The sequence below is a fragment of the Pectinophora gossypiella genome, chromosome 19 (genome assembly GCF_024362695.1).
Source record: "Pectinophora gossypiella chromosome 19, ilPecGoss1.1, whole genome shotgun sequence".
NCBI classification, from domain to species: Eukaryota; Metazoa; Arthropoda; class Insecta; order Lepidoptera; family Gelechiidae; genus Pectinophora; species Pectinophora gossypiella.
In genome coordinates this window covers 8,620,956-8,646,815 of record NC_065422.1, presented here as the reverse complement: position 1 = coordinate 8,646,815, position 25,860 = coordinate 8,620,956, and the positions used below count along the sequence as shown (strand labels likewise).

The following is a 25,860-nucleotide window of genomic DNA, read 5'->3' as shown; positions in this document are numbered from 1 at the left end:
AAAAGTTTAGTTTGAAATTCCCGCCTTTTTTTAGTTACGTTCCGTTAGCACACTACGGTCAAAGAATACGCTACTATTATAGTAACGTGATTATCGTCGCAGAAGAATAAGGAATCTTAAAAAGGAAGAGATTAAATTAAGTGCATGAAATGAAAGTTATTTTAATGATATACCTATACATAATAGGTTTTCTTATTGGTATTATTTTCTGAATTATGTTTTTTTTGTATATTGTTGTAATCATTGTAACCGCCTAAAAGATGCAAAGTGAAACGGAACGCAGTCGTTAAAAAATGGCGGTGGCACTTGTTAGTTCGGCTCGTCAGGGTAAATAATTTATTATTTATTCAATATCTATTGTTTTTTATATGATATTTAAGGTAACAAGTTAAATACAGATAAGTTTTGAATTATAAAATTCAAGGTTTCAAAAAACCGCCAAAGTTCAAAGGTTGTTTTTTGTGACGTTGCGTATCAGCTGTTTGGGTGTAAATTTTTGAATTTCTAAATAATTGGTGCTAAATAGAGGATATAATTAGAAATTGATGTGTGAGAAACTGCTTCTAACATGTGTACTAAGTTATTCTATTTTTTAGTTACGCAATAGACCGCGAAAAACAAAAGTTCAAAGTTCACATTTAGTCATTTGTTTTGATTCGATTTTCATGTGTTTTTGTCAAATCGGAGTTGATTTTTACAGTAGGGAGGCTAACAAATGCTGCCAGAAGGTTGTATTCCGACGTGTACCCGAAGATAACCACTCATTATACCATACATCCAAGAGATAAGGACCCAAGATGGAAAGGTAAGTTTTGATAACCTTGTGATTACTGATATCAACCAAAATATTCGTTTATCGTTACAATTAGTTGCTACCAGAACGTTTATCTAGCTCGTGTTTACTAAGCAAACCAATGTTTCCAAAGAGCTTGGTATTCTTATTTAAAAACAATTGCAAACGAATAAAGTAGGTAGTACTCTTTACCATGAGCATGTAGAGAGTAGAGAGAGAAGATACCTATATAGGTATGCCTGCAAAAGTGTTTTGCATTAGATATGGTATAAAGAGGGATTTGTATAATACTCCTCATACAATACAAAACATGGATTCCAATGAAACTAAAAATATTCTTGAATAAAGTTTTATACAGAGTTAAAAGTAAAGAGCATAACATAATACTAAAGACACTGGCAACTTTAGGAACATACATTTATATCTATGTCTAAAAGAAGAAGTCTTAGATTTTTTATTTTTTTTGTAGCTGTCTGAAAAATGTTTTTACCTTTGAAATATGTAGTCTTGATTCTAAATTCAAACAGAATTAAGGTAAACTGAATGGCTAATGATTTCAGACATCAGCATGGAAAGGATAGCGGAGGAGACAGATATCCTCATCATCGGAGGAGGTCCAGCTGGTATGGCTGCAGCCATCAGGGCTCGTCAGATTGCAGAGGAGAAGGGGGCTGTAAGTATTACAAATTGATGCCAACATTACTATATTTGTTGCAATCGTTAAATAAGTATTGTGGTAAGGAGACCAATATTCCTTGTCCTAAGAAGCAGTGTTACACCCTGATTTTATGGTTAGAATTAAAAAAGGGAAAGTAACTTTTGGTAACATAGTCACTTTATCAGTAATAGTATATTAATGGTGATAAATATAACAGTAATTTAATGAAAGTTTAATTTACTGCACACAAAATGTGGTGTAATAATTATAGACTGCAGTGTGACTTACAATCTATCATGTAGGTCTAACAGAAAGTTTGGTGAGATGTGGGTACTTAGTTCATCTTGTGATGGATGTACCTCTAAATAACCCAATTGGGATATACTCATGAGCTTTTATGTATTGTTATATTGCTGTAGGAATTTTGTATCTTCCTCTCTCCATCACTCCAGGTCTTATTACATCATCCACCATAGGACAATAGGCATTGTGTTAAATTAACTTATTTTTTTTTCCAGGAAGTAAGAGTGACTCTCTTAGAGAAGGCAGCAGAGGCAGGTGGCCATATCCTATCGGGAGCCTGCGTGGACCCCATAGCTCTCAATGAGCTGATCCCTGATTGGAAGGAGAAGGGGGCTCCCATGAATACCCCCGTTACGTCCGACAAGTTTGGTCTCCTGACTAAGACTGGGAGGATTCCTCTTCCTGTATTTAAAGGTATAAATATCATAATAATTTACCATTTACAACTGTATTCTCAATCATAATAATAGTAATAAATCCTTTATTCCTGACAATAGAAAACTAACCAAACACTAAAAATCCTTACTAACATTAGTAGCAATGTTTAGTAAGTATAAGTAGTTGTTACATGAGCCATGTCAGGAGCCTTTGGCGGCTTAATAGTAACCCTGACACCAGGGTTGATGAAGTTGGTATTCCACCTCACAACCCACACGATAGAAGAAGAAGTAATGTTTAAAATGTAGTCTCAATTATCTATGATCAAAACACTACATTGTAAGCCATGCCTTCTGTGAACAGAGCAGGCGAGTTGTATCAATGGACTTGATTCCAGGCCATCTTTATAAAAAGAAACCTATAATAAATGTCTATATCTACAACTGTCAAGATAGAAACTGAGCTACATGAACCTGTTAGGTGAATTAAAAAATATTATTACTCCTTGTCATAAAATATTGATGAAACTGTATGTTCTAATGATTTCATGTTTGAATGCTAACAACTACTATATATAATAGTAATAATCTGTTTAATATTTATATTTCAGGTCTTCCTAATTACAATCATGGTAACTACGTGGTGCGTCTGGGTCACCTGGTAAAGTGGCTGGCGGAGCAGGCTGAGGCAGCTGGAGCTGAGGTATGTTACCTTCGTCGCCATATATAGAAAACTACGTAAGCGCCTTATTGAAAAAACACATTCTGGTGTGTTTTTTGTTAACAAAACCTCGCAATAAACGCCCTACTTTCAATCCAAGTAAAAATGACAATGGGCACTTTTGTATGAAACTTGGTCCAAGAACCTCCACTGATGAGACTTATATGTAATGAAAGCTTATGCTTTCCCTATGATTCTGGCAAAGTTCTATCAGATTCTGTCCCGGGGTTCTTTTTTTACGGCCATGTTTGTCCTGGCTAAAAATGTGATAAAATACAGTGGGAGCTAAAATCGACTCAAGATTTGTTGCTGGATAACTAAGTCTACATAAATAATTATGTATCATATTGTATATCATTTTAAAGAGGATCTTTTCCAGAATCCGAAACATAAAAAAAAACGAAAAAAATCTTTTTGTAAGCGAATTATAGTCAATTTATATCTGCAGCGCCATTGTTTCTCGGTAGCTAAGTTCAAGTTTCATGCGTTTTACCCCTTCCAAAAGTATCTTACCGATTTTTTTTATATTGCTTCCGGAATTTGATCTGAGTGATAATAATAAGAAAAATAAATAGACACCTCTCCGATAGAGACCGCCTAAGCTATTGCCTATTGCAAGAAATCGTCATCATTAGCAAGTCATTACGGTATTGCATATAAGCTTATCAGCAACTTGGAACTTGGTCCAAGAACCTCCACTGGTGAGACTTGCATGTAATGATAGCTTATACTTGTCCTATGATTCTGGCAAAGTTCTATCAAACTCTGTCCTAGGGTTTTTTTACGGCCATGTTTCTCCTGAGTGTACAGTAGTGGACTGCAAAATCACCTCAGGATTTGTTGTCGAAAAACTATTTAACTAAGTCTATATACATAATTATATATCATAATGTATATCAATTTTAAAGGGGAAGGTTATCAGAATCAAAAACACAAATAAAAAAAATGCCTTAAGTATGTAAACGACTTTTAGCCAACTCACGTCCGTAGCACCATTTTTCTAAGCAGCTACGTACGAGTTTCGCGCCTTCCAACCTTTCCAAAGAAGCCCAATCATTTTTTCCTTCTTCTGATATTGCATTCTTAACCTGACAAGTGACAACAACAAGAAGTAAAATAGATAGAGATTCTGATAGAGGCCGCGTAAGCTATGCAAGATAACGTACTCAAAGGCTAGTCATTATAATCCAACAGACGTAACATGATTAGAATGCGGCGGGACGGAAATGTAGTACATCGCCTTATGCGAAAGAGACGAAATATGTGTCTCTTTAACACTAACAGTATACAGCTTAGTACGAGAGAAACAAGAAATAAGTCATTCTAATCAAGATGCAATACAATGACTCTACTGTATACAAAAGAAACACATTTATTAAACAAGTTCAGGCAATAACTGGTGCAAAAGGCGGCTTTATTGCCAAGGTAGCAATTACTACCAGGCAACCTTACGTTTACGATACGTTTGTTGTACCATTCGGCATTGTTTATAATACAAGATATAAGCCTGGATTAATAAAACAAGATTGTGGTGAAAGAAAACATACTACATTTGCGTCCTCCCGCATTCTAAACATGTTACGTCTGTTGGATTATAATGACTAGCCTTTGAGTACGTTATCTTGCAATAGGTCCATAGCTCACGCGGCCTCTATCGGAATGGTATCTATTTTATTTCTTCTTATTTTTTTTTCTTTGTTGTCACTTGTCAGGTTAAGAATGCAATATCAGAAGAAGGAAAAAATGATTGGGCTTCTTTGGAAAGGTTGGAAGGCGCGAAACTCGTACGTAGCTGCTGAGAAAAATGGTGCTACGGACGTGAGTTGGCTAAAAGTCGTTTACATACTTAATGCATTTTTTTTATTTGTGTTTCTGATTCTGATAACCTTCCCCTTTAAAATTGATATACATTATGATATATAATTATGTATATAGACTTAGTTAAATAGTTTTTCGACAACAAATCCTGAGGTGATTTTGCAGTCCACTACTGTACACTCAGGAGAAACATGGCCGTAAAAAAACCCTAGGACAGAGTTTGATAGAACTTTGCCAGAATCATAGGACAAGTATAAGCTATCATTACATGCAAGTCTCACCAGTGGAGGTTCTTGGACCAAGTTCCAAGTTGCTGATAAGCTTATATGCAATACCGTAATGACTTGCTAATGATGACGATTTCTTGCAATAGGCAATAGCTTAGGCGGTCTCTATCGGAGAGGTGTCTATTTATTTTTCTTGTTATTATCACTCAGATCAAATTCCGGAAGCAATATAAAAAAAATCGGTAAGATACTTTTGGAAGGGGTAAAAGGCATGAAACTTGAACTTAGCTACCAAGAAACAATGGCGCTGCAGATATAAATTGACTATAATTCGCTTACAAAAAGATTTTTTTTTGTTTTTTTTTTATGTTTTGGATTCTGGAAAAGATCCTCTTTAAAATGATATACAATATGATACATAATTATTTATGTAGACTTAGTTATCCAGCAACAAATCTTGAGCCGATTTTAGCTCCCGCTGTATTTTATCACATTTTTAGCCAGGACAAACATGGCCGTAAAAAAAGAACCCCGGGACAGAATCTAATAGAACTTTGCTAGATTCATAGAGAAAGCATAAGCTTTCATTACATATAAGTCTCATCAGTGGAGGTTCTTGGACCAGATTCGCCCATTCTCCTTTGTGGTCTTTTATACCTGAATTGAAAATAATTGAAAGATATCCAGGTTTTGTTAAAGAAAATCACATCAGGTGGGTTAAAATGGCCACATCAATGATAAGTAAATGAAGTTTTATCCATCGTGTCCAGGTATGGCCAGGTTGCGCGGGCGCAGATCTGATATACCGCGACGATGGGTCGTTGAAGGGTGTGGCCACTGGAGATGTCGGCATCGCTAAGGACGGGAGCCCTAAGGACATGTTTGAACGAGGCATGGAGTTCCATTCCAAAATCACTTTATTTGCTGAAGGTATGTTTATAACTTTTAATTTCATTTTATAGTCTATAATGAGTTTAATCTGTTAAAACTGTATTGATTTTGAATTAAAATACAAGCAAAGTCAGAATAAAAAATAAATTTGCTTTTTTTATAGCTTTTTCAATTAAAAAAAGTATTAGAAACATTTTTTCTACATCCTAAAATCATAGACCTCGTATAACAAATAGATAACCATTATCTGTAAAAAAGTGCCCGCGTCGCATTTTGTCACAAGCGACGGTGTGTAACGTCACTACTTACGATATTGTACAACCAATATTGCACTAAGCGATTTTTAGAAAAACCCCTCAACGAATGTGAGTCTATTTATATAAAAGATGTCAGTGCCTAGTGTAGTGTGTCCGCGGCCGCGGCGCTAGCGTAGCAGTATCTGCATATAATTGTTATGACTTTTCATTTAGTTCCATTAAAATCCGCGGGACTTCTTTCGTGGCGTGCACTCTATACGTTTTGGAATTTGCAATAGAAGAATAAAAACAAGAAAGCATTTTAAAAAAGGAAATACGGTTAACTATTATAGAAATATAATTATAACTAGATGTCGCGTGGTTCGCTCGCAGCAAGCTGCTCGCGTGTCCTGTATTAGTTCGAAGCTTTGTATGGCGGCCATCTTGTTTTTTGCCGGTGATTGAATTTGACCAAGACTCGAATATGTCTCGTGAAATCCAAAAAGTTCTAGGTGCTATAGTTTTGCTAGGCCGTAGGGTGACCCCTGATGCGAAGCAGTTTTCCAAGATGACGTTCCAATCATCAATTTAACCTCTGAGACATTTTCGGGAAAAACGAAAATTTTGTATGGCGGTATCTTGTTTTTCCGCCATTTTGTTTTTTTTTTCACCGGCGATAAAATTTGACCAAGATTTAAATAGGTTTTGTGAAAACAAAAAAGGTCCAGATGCGATAGTTTCGCCAAGCCGTAGGGTGCCACCCTGATGCGGAGCAGCTTTCAAAGATCGAGAAATATTTCCATACTTTACAAGACATTCCGATTACAACCCTATACACAGTTATTTTCCCCGAGACATTTTCTGGAAAAGCAAAAATTTGTATGGCGGCCATCTTGTTTTTCGGCCATTTTGTTTTTTTTTCACTGGCGATAAAATTTGACCAAGACTTTAATAGGCTTCGTGAAAACAAAAAAGTTCCAGGTGCGATAGTTTCGCCAGGCTGTAGGGCGACTCCCTGATGCGGAGCAGCTTTCGAAGATCGAAAAGTATTTCCATACTCAACATGATGTTTCGATCACATTCCTCATACATCATTTTTACCCCCGAGGCATTTTCAGGAAAATTGAAAAATTTGTATGGCGGCCATCTTGTTTTTCCGCCATTTTGATTTTTTATCACCAGCGATTGAATTTGACTAAGAATTAAGTAGGTGTAGTGGAAAAAAAAATGTTCTATGTTTGATAGTTTAGCCAGGCCATAGGGTGTCTCCCTGATGCGGAGCAGTTTTTCAAGATCAAACAGTTTTTCCATACTCAGCTTGACGTTTCGATTACAACTCCCATACATCATTTTTACCTCCGAGACATTTTCTGGGAAAACAAATTTTTGTATGGCGGCCATCTTGTTTTTCCGCCATTTTGATTTTTTTTCACCGGTGATTGAATTTGACCAGGAATTAAATAGGTTTCGTGAAAAAAGAATCGTTCCAGGTGCGATAGTTTCGCCAGGCCGTAGGGTGTCTCCCTGATGCGGAGCAGTTTTCCAAGATCTGGAAGTTTTCCCATACTCATCGGAAGATTTGGATCACATCCCCCATACATCATTTTCACCCCCCGACACTCCTTCTGGGAGAACAACCCTGTCAGTGAGTCAGTCAGTGAGTCAGTCAGTACATGGGTTTGCAGCTATATATAATATAACTAGATGTCGCGTGGTTCGCTCGCAGCAAGCTGCTCGCGTGTCTTGTTTTCCCGTCATTTTTTTACCGCGATAGAATTTGACCAAGACTTAAATAGGTGTCGTGAAATCAAAAAGTTCTAGGTGCTATAGTTTTGCCAGGCCGTAGGGTGTCTCCCTGATGCGGAGCAGTTTTCCAAGATGACGTTCCGATAACACCCCTATACATCGTTTTTACACCCGAGACATTTTCTGGACAAACAAAAATTTGTATGGCGGCCATCTTGTTTTTCGGCCATTTTGTTTTTTTTTTTTCACCGGGGATAAAATTTGACTAAGAATGAAATAGGTTTCGTGAAAACAAAAAAGGTCCAGATGCGACAGTTTCGCCAGGCTGTAGGGTGCCACCCTGATGCGGAGTAGCTTTCGAAGATCGAAAAGTATTTCCATACTCAACATGATGTTTCGATCACATTCCTCATACATCATTTTTACCCCCGAGGCATTTTCGGGAAAAACGAAAATTTTGTATGGCGGCCATCTTGATTTTCCGCCATTTTGATTTTTTTTCACCGGCAACTAAATTTGACTAAGATTTAAATATGTTTCGCGAAAGAAAAATTGCTCCAGGTTTTATAGTTTTGCCAGGCCGTAGGGTGTCTCCCTGATGCGGAGCAGGTTTTCAAGATCGAGAAGTATTTTCATACTCAACAATACGTTCCGATTACACCCCCATACACAGTTTTTACCCACGAGACATTTTCTGGAAAAACAAAATTTTGTATGGCGGCCATCTTGTTTTTCCGCCATTTTGATTTTTTTTCACCCACAATAGAATTTGACCAAGATTTAAATAGGTTTCGTGAAAAAAGAATCGTTCCAGGTGTGATAGTTGCGCCAGGCCGTAGGGTCTCTCCCTGATGCGGAGCAGTTTTCCAAGATCTGGAAGTTTTCCCATACTCACCGGAAGATCTTGATCACACCCCCCATACATCATTTTTACCCCCCGACGCTCCTTCTGGGAGAACAACCCTGTCAGTGAGTCAGTCAGTCAGTCAGTCAGTCAGTCAGTCAGTACATGGGTTTGCAGCTATATATAATATAACTAGATTTCGCGTGGTTCGCTCGCAGCAAGCTGCTCGCGTGTCCTGTATTAGTTCGAAGCTTTGTATGGCGGCCATCTTGTTTTTCCGCCATTTTCTTACCGCCATAGAATTTGACCAAGATTATAATAGGTCTCGTGAAATCAAAAAAGTTCTAGGTGCTATAGTTTTGACAGGCCGTAGGGTAACCCCTGATGCGGAGCAGTTTTCCAAGATGACGTTCCGATCACACCCCAATACATCATTTTTACCTCGTGAGACATTTTCTGGAAAAACAAAAATTTGTATGGAAGCCATCTTGTTTTTCGGCCATTTTGTTTTTTTTTCACTGGCGATAAAATTTGACCAAGACTTTAATAGGCTTCGTGAAAACAAAAAAGTTCCAGGTGCGATAGTTTCGCCAGGCTGTAGGGTGTCTCCCTGATGCGGAGCAGCTTTCGAAGATCGAAAAGTATTTCCATACTCAACATGATGTTTCGATCACATTCCTCATACATCATTCTTACCCCCGAGGCATTTTCGGGAAAAACTAAAAATTTGTATTGCGGCCATCTTGTTTTTCCGCCATTTTGGTTTTTTTTCACCGGAGATTGAATTTGACCAAGATTTAAATAGGTTTCGTGAAAAAAATATTGTTCTAGGTTTTATAGTTTTGCCAGGCCGTAGGGTGTCTCCCTGATGCGGAGCAGTTTTTCAAGATCGAGTAGTATTGAAATACTCAACATGACGATCCGATCACATCCCTATGCATCATTTTCACCCTCGAGGCATTTTCATGAAAAACGAAAAATTTGTATGGCAGCCATCTTGTTTTTCCGCCATTTTGATTTTTTTTCACCGGCGATTGAATTTTACCAAGGTTTAAATATGTCTCGTGAAAACCAAAAAGTTCTAGGTGCTATAGTTTTGCCAGGCCGTAGGTTGTCTCCCTGATGCGGAGCAGGTTTCGAAGATTGAGAACATTTTCCTTACTCGACAAGACATTCCGAATACATTCCCATACACAGTTTTAACCCTAGTTGCATTTTTTGAAAAAACGAAATTTTGTATGGCGGCCATCTTGTTTTTCGGCCATTTTGATTTTTTTTCACCGCCAATAGAATTTGACCAAGATTTAAGTAGGTTTTGTGAAAAAAGAATCGTTCCAGGTGCGATAGTTTCGCCAGGCCGTAGGGTGTCTCCCTGATGCGGAGCAGTTTTCCAAGATCTGGAAGTTTTCCCATACTCACCGGAAAATTTTGATCACATCCCCCATACACCATTTTTACCCCCCGACACTCCTTCTGGGAGAACAACCCTGTCAGTGAGTCAGTCAGTCAGTCAGTCAGTACATGGGTTTGTAGCTATATATAATATAACTAGATTTCGCGTGGTTCGCTCGCAGCCAGCTGCTCGCGTGTCCTGTATTAGTTCGAAGCTTTGTATGGCGGCCATCTTGTTTTCGTGAAATCAAAAAAGTTCTAGGTGCTATAGTTTCGCCAGGCCGTAGGGTGTCTCCCTGATGCGGAGCAGTTTTTGAAGGTCGGGAAGTATTTCCATACTCAACATGACATTTTGATCACATCCCTCTTACATCATATTCACCCCCGAGGCATTTTCGAGAAAAACGAAAATTTTGTATGGCGGCCATCTTGTTTTTCCGCCATTTTGGTTTTTTTTCAGCGGGGATTGGATTTGACTAAGATTTAAACATGTTTCGCGAAAGAAAAATTGCTCCAAGTTTTATAGTTTTGCCAGGCCGTAGGGTGTCTCCCTGATGCGGAGCAGTTTTTCAAGATCAAGCAGTATTGAAATACTCAACATGACGAACCGATCACATCCCTATACATCATTTTTACCCTCGAGGCATTTTCGGGAAAAACGAAAATTTTGTATGGCGGCCATCTTGTTTTTCTGCCATTTTGGTTTTTTTTCAACGGGGATTGAATTTGACCAAGATATAAATAGGTTTCGTGAAAAAAATATTGCTCTAGGTTTTATAGTTTTGCCAGGCCGTAGGGTGTCTCCCTGATGCGGAGCAGTTTTTCAAGATCGAGAAAAATTTCCATAGTCAACGGGATGTTCCGATTACAACCCCATACACAGTTTTTACCAACGAGACATTTTCTGGAAAAACAAAAATTTGTATGGCGGCCATCTTGTTTTTCCGCCATTTTGTTTTATTTTTAACGGTGATAAAATTTGACCAAGATTTAAGTAGGTTTTGTGAAAAAAGAATCATTCCAGGTGCGATAGTTTCGCCAGGCCGTGGGGTGTCTCCCTGATGCGGAGCAGTTTTCCAAGATCTGGAAGTTTTCCCATACTCATCGGAAGATCTTGATCACACCCCCCATACACCATTTTCACCCCCCGACGCTCCTTCTGGGAGAACAATTATGTCAGTGAGTGAGTCAGTGAGTCAGTGAGTCAGTACATGGGTTTGTAGCTATATATAGTATAACTAGATGTCGCGTGGTTCGCTCGCAGCAAGCTGCTCGCGTGTCTTGTTTTCCCGCCATTTTTTTACCGCGATAGAATTTGACCAAGACTTGAATAGGTCTCGTGAAATCAAAAAAGTTCTAGGTGCTATAGTTTTGCCAGGCCGTAGGGTGACCCCTGATGCGGAGCAGCTTTCGAAGATCGAAAAGTATTTCCATACTCAACATGATGTTTCGATCACATTCCTCATACATCATTTTTACCCCCGAGGCATTTTCGGGAAAAACGAAAATTTCGTATGGCGGCCATCTTGTTTTTCCGCCATTTTGGTTTTTTTTCACCGGGTATTGAATTTGACCAAGATTTAAATAAGTTTCGTCAAAAAAATATTGCTCCAGGTTTTATAGTTTTGCCAGGCCGTAGGGTGTCTCCCTGATGCGGAGCAGTTTTTCAAGATCGAGCAGTATTGAAATACTCAACATGACGATCCGATCACATCCCTATACATCATTTTTATCCTCGAGGCATTTTCAGGAAAAACGAAAATTTTGTATGGCGGCCATCTTGTTTTTCCGCCATTTTGGTTTTTTTTCACCAGGGATTGGATTTGACCAAGATTTAAATATGTTTCGCGAAAGAAAAATTGCTCTAGGTTTTATAGTTTTGCCAGGCCGTAGAGTGTCTCCCTGATGCGGAGCAGATTCTGAAGATAGAGAAGTGTTTTCATACTCCACAAGACGTTCCGATTACAGCCCCATACACAGTTTTTACCCCCGAGACGTTTTCTGGAAAAACAAAATTTTGTATGGCGGCCATCTTGTTTTTCCGCCATTTTGATTTTTTTTCACCCACAATAGAATTTGACCAAGATTTAAATAGGGTTTGCGAAAAAAAAATTGATCCAGGTATAATAGTTGCGCCAGGCCGTAGGGTGTCTCCCTGATGCGGAGCAGTTTTCCAAGATCTGGAAGTTTTCCCATACTCACCGGGAGGTCCCGATCACATCCCCCATACATCATTTTTACCCCCCGATGCTCCTTCTGGGAGAACAATTATGTCAGTGAGTGAGTGAGTGAGTCAGTCAGTCAGTCAGTCAGTCAGTGGGTTTGTAGCTATATATAGTATAATATATTTATTATGAGAGAAATATATTATATTTCTCTTGCTATTTAGCCTCTGTTTATATATTATAGTCTCTGCTTACCCTAGTGGGAAATAGGCGTGACTTTACGTATGTGTATGTATGTATTCCTTTGTGTATTCCAGGTTGTCACGGTCATTTAACAAAGATGGTGTCAAGCAAGTACAATTTGCGCGAGAAAAGCGAACCTCAATCGTATGGTATTGGCCTGAAGGAGCTCTGGGAAGTTAAACCTGAGGTGAGTGGTGTTAAACTTAAGAGTATTTAGATTGCAATAGATTGGTAATTTGGTGACTTACTATGAAAATATAGCCTTACAAAAACTTTGAGGGATGATTCAGACTATGGTTCCACTTAATTAAAGCACATAATAACGGGTTCTTACCGCGTTTAAATGGGGATATGAGACTCCCATATCCCCATTTGAACGCGGTAAGAACCCGTTATTACGTGCTTTAATTATGATAATAACCGCGTAAACTTAAAACAATGTATGGTTCCACTTGTTATTAACTCAGAATCATAAGCTAAATCATCCTCTGTATTCGGTACGGTTTCACTGACTTGTAAGTGCATATCTTTGGGTTTCTTGATTTTACTACACAATCTACATTACATAATTCTACAAGCCACATAAATCTACATTGTGGAATAAAAATAAGACAATAAAGTTATTGAATAATTATGGTAGTGAGCGCGAAATATATTGAATCTCTGCTGTCGTTAAGAAAAATATTACGTATAATACTTATGCTATCCGCTCCTTATCATCATCATCACAGCATTATCCCGTGTTTCACGAGGTTCGCTTATGCTATCTGCTCCTTATCCAAGTTAACCGGTGTGCTCACGTGCACGGGAGTTCACTGTAAAGATAGGCTACATAAGCCATCTTCGGGCGCATCAGCGTCGTGCCGACTAGGAGTCGAAGTGGTCGCCATGGCCGAAATCGGTCGGAGAGATCATTCGTTAATTTCATCCAAGTTGAATATAATGTAGTGAATTACATTCTCTTTGTTCAGAATCTGACAAAGCTACTTACAAGTAACAACACCAGAAGAATCAGGTGATCAAGTCAAGGCCAAAAGAAAATGCCTTTTCAATTACTTTTTTCATCATCTCCTTTCACAGGGTCCGCTTACCTAAAGTGAAGATTTGACAGGTCAGGTTCTTTAAAAGCGACTGTCTGTTGTGTTGTGTCTGTTCGTTGGTCCCGGCTATTAGCCGTATAAAACACCTCCACCAACCCGCATTGGAGCAGCGTGGTGGAGTATGCTCTATACCCCCTCTGGTTGATTGAGTGGAGACCGTGCCCAACAGTGGGAGTATAGGCTGTTTATGTTATGTATGTCTGTTGTGAAATTATTTTATTAACAAATGCAAATTGCTTTCTCCCGACAGAACCACAAGCCCGGCCTAGTGGAACACACGATAGGCTGGCCTCTAGACAAGAACACGTATGGAGGCTCGTTCATATACCACCTGGCAGTACCGGAGGGGGAGCCTCCACTAGTGGCTGTGGGGTTCGTGGTCGGCCTCGACTACTCCAACCCTTACATCAGCCCCTTCCGGGAGCTGCAGAGGTTCAAGCTGCATCCATACGTCAAGCCCATGTTTGAAGGTTAGTCTTATGGGCCGACATTTATCCGGTCAAGTAGTCCTATAAAATCTTATGACGTAAACCTACCTCAGACGCTGGTGGGGAGCGGGGAGTTGCCGTTCTATATGTAGCATTATTTCTTATTATATGGTCACGCTACAAACTTCATAAACGATATTGGCGATTGCGAGATACGGCCATAGTACTTTGTGGTCCCTAGTTTGGTTAGATTGTCCGAAAGTAAGATGATCCGTGCTTCGGAAGGCAGGTTAAGCCGTTCGTCCCGGTTACTACTTACTGATGTAAGGAAGTAGTCTTTACATGAGCCATGGGCCTTTGGCGGCTCAATAGTAACCCTGACACCAGGGTTGATGAGGTTGGTATTCCACCTCAACCCACACGATAGATTTATAACATGATTTTAAACATGATTCCATTCCCGCAGGCGGCACGCGCGTGGCGTACGGCGCCCGTGCCCTGGTGGAGGGCGGCTGGCAGTGTCTCCCCACGCCCGTGTTCCCGGGCGGCTGCCTCATCGGAGACACCGCCGGGTACCTCAACGTGCCCCGGATCAAGGGCACACACAACGCTATGAAGAGCGGTACGTTATAAGAACACCCCTAGTAGACGGAGATGGCAATAGTGCTGATATCAGTACATACCATCTAATTTTAAGTTATCCCTGTTGTGTAGTACACACTAAAATTTATTTTATTATGGCAACACCGAATTCTATTCTTTCTTCTACCCTTTGACTATCATGGCGATGGGTGTTGCATTTTTCCATTTTTGTACATTTTATTTAAATACAGTCCATTTCTAAATATTCAAGCATGTGTTTTTACTTATATTTAACACCAGCGACGCACATGCTTTTGGTCCTTCGAGCCGGATGTGTCGAGTCAATAGCACTCATGATACACTTTGAGTATCACACCGCGGAAATCTTCTCGCGCACTGAATTTAATAAACTAACGCAAAATTACTAAAAGGTTCGAAGGACCAAAAGCATGTGCGTCGCTGGTGTTAAATATAAGTAAAAACACATGCTTGAATATTTAGAAATGGACTGTATTTAAATAAAATGTACAAAAATGGAAAAATGCAACACCCATCGCCATGATAGTCAAAGGGTAGAAGAAGGAATAGAATTCGGTGTTGCCATAATATAAAATAAATTTAGTGTGTACTACACACCTGTCTTTTTCTTATCCGCTGAGAAGGAAAGGGACGGGTAATCAACAGGCATAAAACTTATGGAACACAGGTCAATATCCAGAAATTTTAAATACCCTTCCAAAATTTTATATTGGCTAATAACCCAACGATATTTTTGTGTTATGTTTTAATTGTTTTCAATTCTGTACTTTTACGGTGGAAAATTCCACTTGATATTAACTCAGAATAATCAGCTGAATCTCTCAGTATTTGTTACGATGTGACTTACATCCCATACAAGTACGTACAGGTAGCCATACAAGTACGTATGGGTGCTAGTGACACCGTAACGAATACTGAGGGGGATACGATGTCACTAACATTGGTGCTCATTTCTGTAAACACCATCTAATTTTATTTTAAGCTATATCTGTCATTTTCTTATCCGCCGAAAAGGAAAGGGACGGGTAATCGACAGGCATAAAATGTATGGAACACACGTAAATTTTAAGCACAAATCTAAAACAACCGTCTAAAAATTTTACATTAGCCAATAACCCGACAGGGTTAAGTTGACAGCACACGTCAAACGGTTTGCATACTAGCGAGATACCTTTTTGATTCGCCCGGGTTATTCATTCGTTTACTCATTATTCTTAAAATTAAGAGCTGTCAATAATCCGTCCCTTTCCTTTTCGGCGGATAAGAAAATGACAGGTATAACTTAAAGTAAAATTATGAGGTGTCTGCAGGAATCGGGGCCATTATGTATGTATATTTGTTTGTAGGTATGCTAGCGGCGGAAGCGGCGATGGATCTGATCCTGTCTGGCGAGGCAACCCACGATAAGGGGGTCGTGCCCTCGCAGTACGAGGACAAACTACGGGAGTCCTACGTTTATAAGGAGTTGAAGGTTTGAATGAGACTATTGAGACTGTATTTGTAATGTGACTACATACCAAATTTGTAATGGTAATCGTTCGAAATTTACACTCTACTTATTATGTTATACCCCCGACGTAACAAAACATAGCATCGCGCCTGTATCCTTGAGGGGGTAGGCAGGGGTGTAACAATACCCACTTCTCGCAAAGTCCCTTGTGTTAGAGGGTGAGCCGATTGCCATAATAAGTATAAAGTATGTTTTATTTATTTATCGTTCGATTTATTTTCGAATTTGTTTCGAATTCATGTTTGGATCGTAAATGATTATCACGTGCTCAGCGGTGATGGAGAACATCGTCAGAAACCTACATTCCCGAGAATGTGCCCTGACCTGTATTGGGCTGGTTTTCCCTTCGTATTAGAAGGTCAGACAATCACTTTTGTAAAAGACCTTTATGATGAATGTTGTGTTCACTTGTAATTGGCTTACACATAAGTACTGTTTTACTTTGTTTAATTATGTCCTAACTAAATGTTATGATGTGCATAGCTGTAAGTGATCCTTTTATAAATAAATAAGACCTAAACTGTCAAATCTTCAGGGTAGGTAAGCGGATCCCGTGGAAAGGGAATAACTTGTTATGATTTTACTAATTTATTGTTTGTTTCCAGCAAGTCCGCAACTGTCGGCCGTCGTTCCACACTGGGTTGGGTCTGTACGGAGGTTTAGCATACTCTGCATTCTCCACCTTCATGCGCGGGATGGAACCCTGGACGCTCAGCCATGGAGGTAACCATAAAGTTACATAACATAAATAGCCTATACATGTCCCAAAGATGGGCACAAGCCTCCCATCCACCTAACTCAAGGGGGTATGGAGCATTTTCCACGCTGCTCCAGTGCGGGTTGATGGAGGCGTTCCGTGTTCTAAAGCAGGTATAATCTTACTGGGGTCTGCAATGTCCTGTCTAAACAAAGGACAGTCTCACTGATTTCGATTTGTCCCCATCGGGAGTCGAACCTAGACCTGTCTAATGTCCTAGGATTGCGTATCAAAGGTGGCTGCAAGTCGTTTAGTGGCACACGACCGTGATATCTATATCACGTATATTATATTATAAGACAAACAACTATATCTCAATGGGATAGTCAGAGGTACAACCATTGTCGTGAACCATACATAATCATGTAAGGTCACGAATTATCTGAATTCTACTAATACTAATACCTATGGGGCAAAATACCCACAAATGGGCAACGTGCCCACAGCTGTCTAAATATAGGGTAAAAAACCAACGATGTTAGAATATGTGATTAGAATGTTTCATAGTTATATGAATACCTATGGGGCAAAATACCCACAAATGGACAACGTGACCATAGCCGTCTGAATATAGGGTAAAAAGCCCACGATGTTTGAATATGGGGTGAAACCCCGCGAATGGCCTCCAACCGCCCCTTACAGCCATCCCTGTCCACCTGATTGCCTTGATAAATTCATCTGATTACCTGATAAATCACCACAACGATATTACCTACTGCAATGTTTTACTGTTTGTTTTACTATCCGTTTTACTGTTTACTGTCTGTTGTTCTCTTTATCGATTTGTATCGGATAATACAAATATAGCATAACTGATATCTAAGTAATTAGGAAAATATATAAGTATTATAAGACTTAACTGAATATTCTTCCTGCACATCGACAGGAAGTCTGATAAAACTGTTGTTGATTGTTATACCTGAAAACACACTGTTTCTTCTCTAATCTGTTTCTGAATAATCTGAATATTCTTTGATTTCTGTTCTCTCCTCTTAATGCAATTTCATTTGTTCCTTTGTCGATTTATACCAAATAATACAAGTACCTATAGCATAACTGATATCTAAGTAATTAGGAAAATATATAAGTATTATTAGACTTAACTTGGGGGAGACCTATGCCCAGCAGTGGGCGTCGTACGGCTGATGATGATGATAAGACTTAACTGAATATTCTTCCTGCGCATCGACAGGAAGTCTGATAAAACTGTTGTTGATTGTTATATCTGAAAATACACTGTTATTTCTGCTCTGATCTGTTTCTGAATAATCTGAATGTTCACTGATTTCTGTTCTCTGTTCTAATGCGCCTTCTTTTGTTCTCTGAAAATTATTTAGTTTTTTCGTAATGACAGCCCGCCAAAAAGCATCAACTTTTTTCTGGCCAGTGTTATTATGACATATATAACCTACAAATCGATTACTCACTCGAGTAAAAATAAAATCGATATGATGCATTTTAATATTATTATGAATTTGATTATTTAAATTCGAGAACTGATTACAGTTCGAGACACTGCCCCGACGCAAGAATTATGAAATACACATGTGTTATGATTAAGTTCAGCATTCTAAACCCTGCTGTAGATTTTGAGTAGACTGTTCAATTTGCTGCACTATGTTCTGAACAGCTTGATAAGCAGTTTGTTGACTTAGACTCAAACTCTGTTTCATTGCTATGTCCTGTTAATTTAGCTGAAGCTGTTGTTGATTATGAAACAACGCACTGAATCAAAATTTTGCTGATGTTTTCAATAAACGTAAGCAGATACGTCTATTCTGGATAACTGAAAAGTATCAGTAATATAACAACTTAATATATCTAATATCACAACTTTCTCCAGATGATGTTAGCATGTTTGGTTTGTGCTGACAAATAACGACTGAAAAAGGACTAAAAATTTGAGCTATTCCAATTTGTTGCTACTGGAGGTACAGCTTAATAGAGGGCAATTAGGCTCTCACCTGAATATCCTGATCTGCGACTGAAGAGGTCGAGGCTGCTGATATCATCGACAGCTCCCTGATATGCGTCAGCGTATAGTTTACCTCTTTGAACTCTTGATTAATGTTCTCCCAACTCCCGAAGCTCGTCAACAAGGAAGAACTCTTAATTGTACTGAATAATAACCTGGAAGGCATCCACTAGCTGTGGATAATGACGCCTGGATTGCTTCTGCGCCACTGATAGCACGATTGTTGATTTATGTTCTATAACTGTTGCATATGAATTGGTTAATATACGATATTTATTTGAAAACTTGGTCTTAACTTTTAGCAAATGGTTGGTATTCATTCTAATAACAATACTTACTGACTATTTCGAATATGTTTACACTGAATTTTTGCAATATAAATTGAAGTAAAACATAATAAAATTTGTACCCCAAAAACATAAAATCAATGAATTAATACTTTTCGAAACTCTTAAATGAACTGACTTACAACAAACTTAACAACTCAATTCAACTGATCTGATTTCTGATTTGTTGATAACTGGTATAGTCAATCTGATTTAATGTTGATAACTGGTATACTCAATCTGATTTAATGTTGATAACTGGTATAGTCAATCTGATTTAATGTTGATAACTGGTATACTCAATCTGATTTAATGTTGATAACTGGTATAGTCGATCTGATTTAATGTTGATAACTAACATGGTCAATCCAATTTGATGTTCATAACTGTTATGGTCAACAGTTACATGGTCTATCCGATTTGATGTCGATAACATTAACAACTGGCTTCGTCCTTCTGATTTATCAACTGATTTGGTTGATCTGATTCGCAAATAATCTGGTCAATCTGCTTTGACAACTGATTTGGTCCATCTCATTTAACTACTTATTATTGGCCCATCTGATTTGAGTCAACCGATTTAACAACTGTTATTGGCCCATCTGATTTAAGTCAACATTATTGGCCCATCTGATTTGAGTCAATTGATTTAACAACTGAATTGGTCCATCTAATTAGGTCCATCTGATTTGATGTCAACTATTCTGTATCTACTGATTTCGTACTGAGTATCATAACACTAAATTACATGTTCAAGATATCCCAGCATCTCCACCATGTCGTGAACCATACATAATCATGTAAGGTCACGAATTATCTGAATTCTGAATCACATTCCAAAACTGAAATGTGTCATAGTTATATGAAATACCTATGGGGCAAAATACCCACAAATGGGCAACGTGCCCACAGCTGTCTAAATATAGGGTAAAAAACCAACGATGTTAGAATATGTGATTAGAATGTTTCATAGTTATATGAATACCTATGGGGCAAAATACCCACAAATGGACAACGTGACCATAGCCGTCTGAATATAGGGTAAAAAGCCCACGATGTTTGAATATGGGGTGAAACCCCGCGAATGGCCTCCAACCGCCCCTTACAGCCATCCCTGTCCACCTGATTGCCTTGATAAATTCATCTGATTACCTGATAAATCACCACAACGATATTACCTACTGCAATGTTTTACTGTTTGTTTTACTATCCGTTTTACTGTTTACTGTCTGTTGTTCTCTTTATCGATTTGTATCGGATAATACAAATATAGCATAACTGATATCTAAGTAATTAGGAAAATATATAAGTATTATAAGACTTAACTGAATATTCTTCCTGCACATCGACAGGAAGTCTGATAAAACTGTTGTTGATTGTTATACCTGAAAACACACTGTTTCTTCTCTAATCTGTTTCTGAATAATCTGAATATTCTTTGATTTCTGTTCTCTCCTCTTAATGCAATTTCATTTGTTCCTTTGTCGATTTATACCAAATAATACAAGTACCTATAGCATAACTGATATCTAAGTAATTAGGAAAATATATAAGTATTATTAGACTTAACTTGGGGGAGACCTATGCCCAGCAGTGGGCGTCGTACGGCTGATGATGATGATAAGACTTAACTGAATATTCTTCCTGCGCATCGACAGGAAGTCTGATAAAACTGTTGTTGATTGTTATATCTGAAAATACACTGTTATTTCTGCTCTGATCTGTTTCTGAATAATCTGAATGTTCACTGATTTCTGTTCTCTGTTCTAATGCGCCTTCTTTTGTTCTCTGAAAATTATTTAGTTTTTTCGTAATGACAGCCCGCCAAAAAGCATCAACTTTTTTCTGGCCAGTGTTATTATGACATATATAACCTACAAATCGATTACTCACTCGAGTAAAAATAAAATCGATATGATGCATTTTAATATTATTATGAATTTGATTATTTAAATTCGAGAACTGATTACAGTTCGAGACAACCATCGCAAGATGAACTAAGTACCCACACATCACCGAGGTGTCTGTTACACCCGTGAAAGGTGGTGAGCCGTCAAACTGTGAACACTTATAACTCATTGGTGCACCTCGTTTGAGAAGCAAGCTGGTGTAATCATAATTATTTTTATTTGCTTAAAACATGGTATTTTAACATGGTAATAAGTGTTAATAAGTACATCATGTTTTGCTTATAAAAATAGGCATGTAATATTGGGTACTTTTAATCAGTTTTATCTTATAAATTCTTCAGTTTTATAGTATTTTTTTTATTGAGCCATTTATACAATTTAGTCTTAAATAGAGTTGTATTGTTTTTATGTCAGGTGGTAATTTATTAATTATATAATCTTATACACATACGCAAACAATTACACCAGTGAATCAGACCACAGTGACTCTTACATATTTATACCACGATCGTGTTTTACAAACATTTGTATCTATGTAATATTTGTTGTAGGCGCGGACCACGCGAGGCTCAAGCCCGCGAAGGAGTGTCAGCCGATCGAGTATCCGAAGCCGGACGGAGTCATCACCTTCGACTTGCTGTCTTCAGTTGCATTGACTGGTAAGTATACTTTTTCCTATAACTTGTTATTTGTTTTATAGTTATTTGAATAACAACTTATTCATATTGTTGAAGTCTTAATCTCGAATATAGAATAATACTATTTCCGATCTCACCTTCTATCTATCTTACTTTAGTCTTATATGACCGTAAGGCGCTAAAGAGTAGATAGGAGGGGGGGAGGGGGGCAGCGTTCGTCTCTCTCGCACTTACGCGCTAGGCGTCATAGCATCACGCCTGTATTCCCGAAGGGGTAGGCAGGGGTATAGCATATACATTATACACCCATTCCTCGCCAGCTAAGTTTAAGTCACTTGAAATAGGGGACGAGCCTATTACTATTATCCGGGAACAAATCCAGCAATCACATGATTTCAATCATAGGTGCTAGGCGTTACACTTACTTTTATTACTGCAGGTTGGAAGGCAAGAGGGCCCTATTTGTCCCTTAAAAGTAGCACGGAGAATGCTACACCGACAAGAGCTCTTAAATTAGTGATGATATTACTTATATATAAAAACTGTTCGTTTCTTCAGGCACGAACCACGAAGCGGACCAGCCAGCGCACTTGACACTGAAAGACGACACGGTGCCCGTTAAGAATAACCTGGCCGTCTACGACGGACCTGAGGCCAGGTTCTGTCCTGCAGGTTCGTAAATATAGTTGTATAATGATCTATCTATCTACTCAGCCTGTATCCACCCACTGCTGGGTATAGGCCTCCTCTTTTTCACGCCATCCTTTCTTGTCCTGTATAATGATAAATAATTTATTTCAATTTTAGTACACGTTGCTTATGTTCTAGTTAGCACGATCCTCCTTGTAAATTGCAAAAGTCTGTGTTAGGAGGCTCTGTTCTTCCTTATCTTAACATACTTTATTTTATCTAACTTAATTTTATTATACAATACAAATACAGTTTATTGTACCAAAATAAAAAAGAAATAATTACAAAAGGACTCTTAACTAAGTAAATGGCAAATGGCGGCCTTATCGCTTAAAGTGAAACTATACTTATACATATATTATTATACTTATACATACTAATAATTTATATTTCTATTCTCTAATTATTATACCACTTAAGTAAGTAATACATAATTAAAGCCAAAATAGGTACAATCAAATTGTAAAATGTGGTAAGGAGTGGGGCTTCCTGGGTCAGGGCTTACATTTCTCTCCATAGGGCTTAAAAAAAATCTTTAACGCAAAATTAATACTATTTTCTTTTCCAGGTGTATACGAATTCGTGCCTCTAGAGACGGGTGATGGGCAGCGGTTACAGATCAACGCACAGAATTGTATTCATTGTAAGTAAATTATCAACATTGACTGAATAAAATAGGCTATTTTCCAACTAGTCAAATCAGTAACTTTTTACCAAACGTCAAAACACGAAACTACTACGGAATTTGTATGAAAAAGCAACCTATGACGTTATAGAGCAACGTGACAAAATGTCGCACTATTTATTAAATTTTTCTTAATTAAAATTTAAAAAATGGAAACTTTTGTCACCGTGAAATCAGAATGTCATAATTTATCTTTGACCTAGGAAACTACCCAATTATATAACTTCTTATAAAAAAATAATTAAAACACGAGTATAGATTTGAATTTGGAACATTAACATTTATAATTTGAAGCTTTCCTAATTATATTTAAAATTTAAAGCCTTCCTAATAGTATTTAATACGAACGTGAATTTGACGTGAAATGTTTTAAAAACCCGATCACGTGGCGGCTACTTTTATTACTAGTATCTGCTATCGTTGTAAAACTAAGTTATAGTTTTCGATACATAAACTCACGCCTATTTCCCGTTGGGGTAGGCAGAGGCCACGGAGTTCCACTTACTACGATACGATCCTGACACACCAAACTCCCGCGGAAAAGATTTATTTTTAAAAAATATTTACAACGCTATACTTAAACCTATCTGGACCTACGGCATTCCACTCTGGGGGGTTGCCAGTAAAAGTAATTTACTCTGTTTGCAACGAGTGCAGAATGCCATCCTCCGTTCAATTGCGAACGCGCCATGGTTCAGCAAGAATGAAGAAATACACGAATACCTTAACAATCCAACCGTCGCTGAAGAGATCAAAAATTACCAAAAGAAACATCTAGAGCGACTAGCCGATCATCCGAATCCCCTCGCATCAGAGCTTATAGACCTCGTAAATGTGGTGAAACGACTGAAGAGAAGCCATGTCGTATAAAGTGGGAGGCTGTGACACTGTGGCTCCTGACACGTCATCTATCCACTTAACGAAACTGCTTATAGTCTAGAGGACTAATTGTAGTTTAAACCAAGAAAAAAAAAAAAATTACATCTGCTTTCAGGCAAGACGTGCGACATCAAGGACCCGTCACAGAACATCAACTGGGTGGTTCCCGAGGGCGGTGGCGGGCCCGCGTACAACGGAATGTAGATACACCTTATACCACATAGTCTTATCCCTAGAATTCTAACCTAATTAGCATTAACATAACAAAGCATAACGCCTGTATCCTCTAAGGGGTAGGCAGAGGTGTATAGTATATACCCCCACTCCTCGCCAGCTATGTTTAAGTCTCATACAATACAATACAAATACACTTTGTTGCATCAAAATAAAAAGAAATAATTACAAAAAGACTCTTAACTAAGTACATGGAAAATGGCGGCCTTATCGCTTAAAGCGATTCTCATGTAATAGGGGGCGAGCCTATTGCCATTAACTTATTACCATTGGAGGTCGAGCCAGGAATTGAACCCGTGACTCTACGATGAAATCACGCGTTCTCCGACCAGGACTGTCACGTTTCCAGCATTAACATCCTTATAATAAGTCCCAAAAAGTTACTGGACGGTTGGTTCGTCCCATCAACCGGAATGGCTCTGGTGCATACTCCACCGCCATACTCCATAGCGGGTTTAAGCAGCTGCATGGAGTAGTCAAAGCTGGGGGTCTAAAAAGGCCAAAAAGCAATACGTCTTAAAAAGCAATGTTGCTATTTAACATTGATGAGATAAAAACTGCCTATTTCTCCCATTAGGTATCGCTACTGTTGAGTGTTCTTAAATTTAGACAGTACCCCGTACTATTTGAGTGAACAAACATATTTGTTCGGTTATATTTTTACACTATAACCCTCTGTGCAGCGTTTAACTGCAAAATCATACCGTTATATTTATTCCCTAAAGATCGGAAAGAAGAAAATGTAGAAAAAAAAATCAATCAAAACTGTTTTTTTTCGAATGATGGCAGCTTTTCGTTTTCGTAACTCATCCTTCAGACGGGATGCACTCCACGTTGTTTCACTTTATAGCAATTTGTCGCGCGAATTTTGTTATTTTCATATTGTTATTTATGTTTCACTTTTCGGCCAATGGTCTTGTAACCAAAGCCGCAATAAATTAAAAAAAAAAATAATTTTAGCTGGTCAGTATGGAGATCAAAATTTAGAAACTTTCAACAGTGCTGCCACCTACATTTGAGCTTCTAGTTTATCCTCATTACTTTTATATGTGCAACTGTCATCACCATCATCAATTTAAGAGCCACGCTATTTTCAGTGCAGCATTTTCCATATTACTTTTTTTAGGGAAAAATAGGGCAGTGGTTTCTCTCTTGTCTTCCGTCCCGCAGTACTCTGTCTGACGCAAGTGGGTTGGCGCCCAGAGTAGTCTATTACAAAGCCATACTAGGACTCCTGTCCTCCGCCTCTGAATAGTACTGATAGTTACTGCTGCCCTCTGTCAGGTTCCAGGCATTGCAATATAGCTTTTTTAAATTAGTTGCTTTAATGAGGCCTTTTTGTGTCTACCTCTGGTTGCTAGAGTTTACCAGCCGCTTGAAGGCTACCGCACTAAATTTTGCACCTTGTTTGTACCATAACAGTGCCCTTTCTCCCTTGAAAGGGTTGAACGTGATTATGTATGTCCTTTAGGCCTTTAGAATACTGAGCACAGTGACCATATTGGTCATGCAAGGTAAAATTTTAAATCTTTCGATAGTGCTTCTAACTAAAGTACAGTTGCCGAACTATCCATAGTTCAGAGTATCCATTGTTGAACTTGAAAATCATCTATACTACCGTTAGTATCGACACTATCTTGACTGTTCTTTCAATAGTCCGAAACAATACTATAGATTGCATCGATAGTTTGTT

At 38.4% G+C, this 25,860-nt stretch overlaps 1 protein-coding gene across 1 annotated transcript; it reads left to right on the top strand.

Annotated features, from left to right (window-relative positions):
• The first annotated feature begins 255 nt into the window (after positions 1–255).
• Positions 256–25,860, top strand: LOC126375664 (electron transfer flavoprotein-ubiquinone oxidoreductase, mitochondrial). The gene is made up of 15 exons (XM_050022728.1): positions 256–327; positions 701–805; positions 1,354–1,466; positions 1,970–2,168; positions 2,743–2,834; positions 5,668–5,827; positions 12,489–12,601; positions 13,765–13,984; positions 14,409–14,564; positions 15,910–16,034; positions 16,679–16,796; positions 21,593–21,700; positions 22,238–22,351; positions 22,938–23,012; positions 24,049–25,860. The coding sequence occupies exons 1-15, from the start codon at positions 294–296 to the stop codon at positions 24,135–24,137; spliced, it is 1,821 nt and encodes a 606-aa protein (XP_049878685.1). The 5' UTR covers positions 256–293; the 3' UTR covers positions 24,138–25,860.